General features: G+C 39.3%; 2 protein-coding genes across 2 annotated transcripts in view; one reads left to right on the top strand and one right to left on the bottom strand.

Moving 5' to 3' along the window:
* The first annotated feature begins 1,856 nt into the window (after positions 1 to 1,856).
* armc7 (armadillo repeat containing 7) lies at positions 1,857 to 3,936 on the top strand. The gene is made up of 3 exons (XM_080049404.1): positions 1,857 to 1,975; positions 2,759 to 2,902; positions 3,295 to 3,936. Exons 1-3 carry the CDS (start codon positions 1,888 to 1,890, stop codon positions 3,636 to 3,638), a joined length of 576 nt encoding a protein of 191 aa, XP_079905530.1. The 5' UTR covers positions 1,857 to 1,887; the 3' UTR covers positions 3,639 to 3,936.
* Positions 3,937 to 5,255: 1,319 nt separating this feature from the next.
* Positions 5,256 to 7,418, bottom strand: part of acsf2 (acyl-CoA synthetase family member 2) — a 48,722-nt gene continuing 46,559 nt past the window's right edge. The window contains exon 16 of the mRNA XM_080049621.1: positions 5,256 to 7,158. Coding sequence (XP_079905747.1) covers positions 7,102 to 7,158 — 57 coding nt within the window. The 3' untranslated portion in view covers positions 5,256 to 7,101. The remainder of the gene's footprint in view (positions 7,159 to 7,418) is intronic.

The raw sequence follows: 7,418 nt of genomic DNA, 5'->3' as shown, positions 1-7,418 counted from the left end.
AATAACTAAATACATCTTCACCTCATCACTTGATATTGTGGAAAGACTTGAGGTTAGTGGTGGATGATGCCATCTTTAGTAACTATAGCTTCTTGTCCTTGAAAGCCACGAAATTACTCCATAAGGGGAGAGGGCAAGGGAGCGTTGTTGTAACCTAGAAATCTCACCACTCACTTAATGCTCTGCTATTACACAGTCAGTGTACCTTTTTAAATAAATACCAAGGCAAAATACTTGAAAACCATGGTTTAACAAGGGTGTCTTTACACAAGTGATTCAGGATAGCCTATGTAGCATACACATGAGAACGTATTTGTCATCAGCATTATATTCTGCACCAGAGGAATCTTGCAGTGTACCAGTGAGGACATAGGACTGAATATAAAGAGTGATTTCATTCATTAATAGTCCAATATTTGCTTCAGCTTGTCGCTCCTTTCTTCTTCTCGGCTATCTCTTCTATCTGTCGCTGCCGTCGCTCCAGAACCTCCATCAACTTCGCTTCGTTTCTCTCTCGCTCGCGCAACCGCAGCTCCTCCATATTCCCAAAGAACCGGTGTCTGTAACCAGGGAGACGGAGGGGGACATTTAGGGGACGTTTAACTTGTAAGGCAGCACTGATTGGTGTTTGCCAAAATACAGGTGCATCTAAAAAAAATGTACTATCATGGAAAAGTTTATTTTATGCAATTAAACCTGCAGTGTGTAGAATTTTGGGTTTTATTTCCTAGCAGATTTTGTAGAAAGTAATTATAATAGCCATAAGTACATTTAATTTAGTGCATAATAGCTGAAAAAAATGTTTTGAATTATAATTTGTTCCCTTAGAAAGGGTCTCATATATGTCCATATTTCTGCATATTTTGGACCAAGGCCTAGTGCCGCCATTTTGAAAGTGTCATAGTTGGAATGTCATCAGGTGCATTGTTTAAAATTTAGAATTGTTCTTGTCCTTGAAGGCCACTGTAGCTTATGTTATTATTCTAAAGGGAGAACTTTGTAGAACTTTCTTGATGATGTCATATTACACACTGCACCTTTAATGTTATTATATCATTGTTAAATATATAGGATAGTTCTACATACTTGTGTATCATTGCATATATTACAAATAATGTGGAGTTATTTTTCTACACAATAATGCACTTTGAAGTCTAAATGTTTGTGCTTTATTTTGAAACTCTTATTAAAAAACAGCAGAGGGCGCCCACACACTGTCAAATAAAACAGTTATGAAACACAGCAGGTTAAATGTATAATGTCCAAGGTTTGATGTTATGCATTTGATTAATACAGTGCAAACCCAATTAATTACCCAACATGCCAGCAGAAATCTTACCTGTTGAAAAAAACAGTCGCGAGTCCCACAACGAGCGTCCCGAATAAAATAGGTTTGGTGAGACGCTTTACAGCGGACAGTTGGTGCCCCTGACTCATTATGAAACGTTAAGTCCAGGGATTTATCTACAGAAAGAAATACATGTACTTTTAATAAAGAATATACAGAAAAAGACTGCTTTCTGTCTGACCTTTCCCGATAGATAACGTGACTGCCCGCTCGTTACATACACACCTCCTTTTCGTCGTTGTACCCTCTCTCGTAGCAAGACTTCCGTTTCCTACTTTTCCTAGTAAAATTATCCTAAAAAAGAATAATAATACGTCACAAATTTAAATACTTACACCAGAAAATATTTAATATGTTTGTTTTTATGTGCAAAAATTGGTTTTTAATACATTTTATATCAAGGTTATTTTATAAACGGTTAATGTTTTAAAGCGGAACCTTCCTCTTAGCCGCGTTTTCTCACGGACACATTTGTAAACGGTTTGTTTACAAGTGAACGCTGGGAGCTAATGCTAATGCGAATGCCACAATAATCAAACATGTTTCGGAAAAGCTCGAATGATGGAAATGACCGGTTTGAATATTTACAAACTCTGGTCACCGAGTTTCAGGACACGGACAGTGACGGTGAGCAAAGCCTTATATGTTGATTTCATTTGTGTATTGACAAATTGTCATTCGCACTAAAGTGAACTAACTACAGCTTACACCGGTGATGCTACTGAACATCAGATGTACATGGAATTGTATGACTTATTTGTAGGTTATTTGGAAATGTAAAGAATGAAGCCATATTAAATACTAATTGGAGCATCCAGTAAGATATGTTGACAAAAGACAACTTGAAATATATCTATATTCCAGCGATGAGTTCAATAAACTTTGTTTGAACCAATCAATTCTTGTTAACGTTCACACTCATGGGTTGTACCTAAATATAGTAAAACTCTCCAAATTGTTTGTTCGACATCTTTGTAAAACCTCTGTAAAACATCCGGCAAACATTGCAACTCTATGTATACCATTGCTCATGACAAGGTTTTTTTAATAACGTCTGTATCTATAATAAATTATGACAGTTTGAGATATTATTTACAACATCATTCGGACTAGTGCAAACTTTATTTACGACATCTAAATAGGATAATGTAGATACTAGTTTAATTAAATAAAAGTAACGTGGAACTGACACAATTATCAAATAGTTTTTTACTCATTTCTTTTGGCATATTACATTTAAAAAATAAATGTGTCAGTGCTCTCTAGTCGACATTATTTGAGGGATTAAAAATACTGTAAAGTGCAGTATTTCTGTACTGTGCTGTTAGATAAGTTGGTACTAGGGGCCAATGTATAAGTTGGTATCTATTTTGTTATTCCTAAGGTGCTTATCTACTTTTCCTCCCTCAGAGGCAAAGGAGCAGGTGCTAGCTAACCTCGCTAACTTTGCGTACGACCCGAAGAACCTCTCCAACCTGAGGGACCTGCAGGTGACCGACCTCTTCATGGACATGCTCACTGAGGAGAACGAGAACTTCAAGGAGTTTGGGATGGGTGGGTAGCACACTGAAAACGCTAGAAATCACTATTTATTTCTGATGTGATTAAAGGTCACTTATTTGGCAAAATGCACTTTTTCATAGTTTTGTAAAGGGGGACCCAAAGTATGAGAATAAACCACTCCCCCTCTTTTCTCCACCTCTAATTATCGGAAAACCTGTGTTCAAAAACCCCAGTAAGATTGTTTCTCCCCTTATTACGTCATAAACTGGGCTTAAAGAGACATTACCCCGTTTTTAGTAGTTACCCAAATAAAACATTTTAACCTGAAAATTGGCATAATGTTTTACCTTTTACAACTATGCTAATCTAAAAATATCACTATCCACCCTCTCCCTTTTGTGTGTGTGTGTGTGTGTCTGTCTGTCTGTCTGTCCTGTTCCCAGGTGGTCTGTGTAACCTGAGTATGGACCCTGAATGCAGAGACATTATCCTGGGCGGCGGAGGGATCGACTTGGTCACAAACTGTCTGTCCAGTCGTAGGGAAGAGACCGTTCTGTCGGCCATTACTATCCTCATGAACTTAACCACGAGATCATCACGCGACGACATCACCGCTCCGGGCATTCTACAGTGCATGCTACGATTCTCCCTATCGGAAAGCACGCGCCTCCGTAACCTGGCAACGGTGTTTCTACAGGACTACTGCAGTAAAGAGCAAGTGGCCCGCGCACAGGAGCAAATGCAAGGACAGCAAACCGCCGTGGGCATCCCGCTGCCAAGTGACTAATAGTGTGGGAGATTTTTCTCTCACACACACACACACACACACACACACACACACACACACACACACACACACACACACACACACACACACACACACACACACACACACACACACACACACACACACACACACACACACACACACACACACACACACACACACACACACACAGACAGCTCTGAAAGAGACCACTCCAAATGTTTAGTGTCTCTGGTTTTACCATTTATAGGTATATGTTTGAGTAAAATGAACATTTTGGTTTTATAATATAAACCACTACCGACAAAATTTCTACCAAATTCCAATACATTTTTTTGTCATTATGAGCATTTTCTGTAAGTAATGTAGAGATGAAGATTTGAGAAAAATCCAGAATGGTCTCTTCATTTTTTTCCATAGCTGTAAATAGTGGTTAAAGGTGGAGTCAGTGATTCTGGAGAGCGCTTGTTGTTAAAATTTACTTTTTTTGTCAAAATCAGTGAATATCTCCTCATGATCCGATACCTGTCCTGTGTCCTGTGTGAGCGCGGTAGTGGATCTTGAGGAGATATTCCGTGATTTTGATGACAAGCGTTCTCCAGAATCACTGACTCCACCTTTTTAAGTTTGCTCTCCATGAGAGTGTATGAAATATGTTTTGCTTTATGGCCAATAAATATATGAACAGCCACATGTCATCTTCATTAAAGGAATACTTCACCCGGGGGTGCTCTGGTGGCGTAGTGGATAGAGCGCGTACCATATTGGCTCCGGCCTTCGTTGCAGTGGTCGCGGGTTCAAGTCCGACCCGTGGACCTTTACTGCAGGTCATCCCCCCTCTCTCTCTGTCTCCCCATTTCAACTCTGTACTATCTAATAAAGCTTGAAAATGCCCAAAAAAGTATCTTAAAAAAAAAAAAAAATTAATACTTTACCCATACAGATGCGGTGTTCTGAACTGATTTTTTTGCACATTTATACTACATAGGATCTCAGAGTTCAATACACCTTCATATTCCCACCGGTGAAGTAGGTCTTTAATGTCTGGATTTAGCCTGCAGATACTGGCTGCTATTCTGCATTTTCCATGAAAGTGCATTTTTACAGAGTCTTTTTAAGGTGTTTTGCTCTCTCTCACCACATGAGAGAGACTGGCTGGCTGTTGTTGTTGAAGTTAATGACCTGTAAACAGTAGAAGTGGTTGACAGAATAATACATTTGATTTCTGTAATAATGGCACAAAAAAACAACCCACCAGGTGAGAACAATTTAAATTTCCGAAAAATGTCTTAAGTGTTCAGACACAAGTGACCAAATCTCACTTCTTAAAGAAACAGACACACACACACACACACACACACACACACACACACACACACACACACACACACACACACACACACACACACACACACACACACACACACACACACACACAGTTCCACTTTAAATGTACATTCCTTTGGCATTTAAGTGATTTCCTAACACCTGGGAGGTTAGACCCTCGGGCACGCTACCACACACACACACACACACACACACACACACACACACACACACACACACACACACACACACACACACACACACACACACACACACACACACACACACACACACACACACACCTCTCACAGTTAGAATGTTAGAATTGAATCCAAACCAAGAATATGTAAAATATGTCAAATCCCCCCAAAAAATGCACAATGGACCTTGATTTTTCAGTAGCACCGTTTGTTTTCTTATGTTCTATTTCTGGGGCCGATTCTTTGCAGGTCTAGACATTCAACGACATCCGATCCTCTTGACTGCACATGTAGGTAGAGTCAGACTAGGGAGGAAATTCTTTACAGTTTTTGAGTGTGTGTGTGTGTGTGTCTGTGATATTTGGTCATTTTGAAATGCCACAAAGTTCTAATTTTCTGTGTGTGTGTGTGCGTGTGTGTCTGAATGGCATTCCAGGGGCTTAGGAGGCGTGCACCTGCCACCCCCAGATCAATAAAAATACCTTAATTTTTCCCGTAAAGACAGAAACACCCAATGCCTGGTATTAATAATGTGGTACGAGGTTTATTTCATGTTGATGTAGAAAAAGAATTTTAGTTTTTTAAAGCTTTTGGCTGGATTTAAAAAAAAAAGTGGCTACAGAGTACAGTGGCTCAGCCGACGTACTGGTCCGGCATCTTTTAGTTTTCACAGTACAAAATGAACAGGTTAAGTTATTAATATACATGTTTGGTATTATACATGTTTCATATTGTCAATAAATCCCACCAGAAAAGACCAAAAACTAACAATGTTTTTCTCTCCTACTCGATCTTAAAGTGAATCTTTGGAACAATTTACATATATGTATAGTTTAATTTAAAGAAATAAAAAGGTTCAGTAACTTCCAAATGGTGATGACAGTGTTTTATTTCCACACACACACACACACACACACACACACACACACACACACACACACACACACACACACACACACACACACACACACACACACACACACACACACACACACACACACACACACACACACACACACACACACACACACACACACACACACACACACACACACACACACACACCCTTGTACTACTATCTTTGCGAGGACACTCATTGACATAATGCAAAGACCAGGCAAAACTTCCTCTGTCCTCACTTTGCCAAAAAATGTCTCACTCCCATGTTGTGAAAAGCTTAAAAAGAGCATTGTACAAGCACACCACACACACACACACACACACACACACACACACACACACACACACACACACACACACACACACACACACACACAATACGTGTTAGTAGGATCAACTCATTGTAGGTTTTGGTCTTTAAAATGGGATTTTGTTGAACATAAGAAACATACATTCCCTGCGTTCCGAATCACATACTTTCTACTATATAGTATGCAGAAAAAAGATTTAGGATGTCCCGATTCTTGTGGCCAGATTTAGGATGGTTAGAAGTAGCCGGATGTCCTACTTCATCCGGCCAAGATTGTTAGTGTTGAAAACTGCATCCTATTTGGCCGATTCTGACCCACAATCCGGTGCGCAAGTGAAGTGACGTCACATCGACGAAGCCTCCATATGAAAACAAACGGGGATGCGGCGGATATTAAAAGCTAGAGGCAAGATCAAGGCGCAATGTTATGATGAAATAAAAGAGTAAAAGTATGTCCCAATAGTATGCCTACTTGCATCCTAACTAGATGCTTTTTATCGTCGGATGTAGTATGTAGAATAGAAAAAAGAAAGAGTATGTGATTTGGAACGCAGGGTTAATCTCAGTTGTAACACTTGGTTACAGACAAACATTCATACCCAGCCATCACATGTGTTCATGAAGACCGGGCTGTCATGTTAATATTTCTCAAGCAGAGTGTGTTATCTCACTGTGTGTCCTTGGTTCATGATATACAGTTGTTTTATTCAAATATTATTGTATTTTATGATTTTTTTTTCTCTCATTTTCACTTCTTCAGTCCCAGCTGCTGTTCAGCGTCCTCTCGTAGTTTGTTTTTCTGGACCTGAGAAAAAAATTAAAAATAAATGGGTGATGACACTCATGTTTTATTTTCACGCACGCACACACACGCACGCACGCACGCTGCTTTTTTCTATTTTACTTGTATATTGCATATTAATTTCTTTCTTTCTTGGCATTCAGTCTGTGGAAAACAAAGGAAGAATTTCATTGTATGACTGAGAACATGTTTCTTATTGTGCATATGACAATGAACACTTTGAATCTTTGAATACTGGAGTGGATTATTCTGTTGAACTGAAG

The sequence above is a fragment of the Ammodytes marinus genome (assembly GCF_949987685.1).
Source record: "Ammodytes marinus genome assembly, chromosome: 20".
Taxonomy (NCBI): Eukaryota; Metazoa; Chordata; class Actinopteri; order Uranoscopiformes; family Ammodytidae; genus Ammodytes; species Ammodytes marinus.
This window is presented reverse-complemented; position numbering and strand designations above follow the sequence as displayed.

Bases quoted from the DNA above. Each gene is read 5' to 3' on its own strand.
- armc7 (XM_080049404.1), top strand. From the start codon at position 1,888: ATGTTTCGGAAAAGCTCGAATGATGGAAATGACCGGTTTGAATATTTA. The intron at 1,976-2,758 runs GTGAGCAAAGCC...TTCCTCCCTCAG, and splicing joins TCAGGACACGGACAGTGACG to AGGCAAAGGAGCAGGTGCTA. The intron at 2,903-3,294 runs GTGGGTAGCACA...TCCTGTTCCCAG, and splicing joins CTTCAAGGAGTTTGGGATGG to GTGGTCTGTGTAACCTGAGT.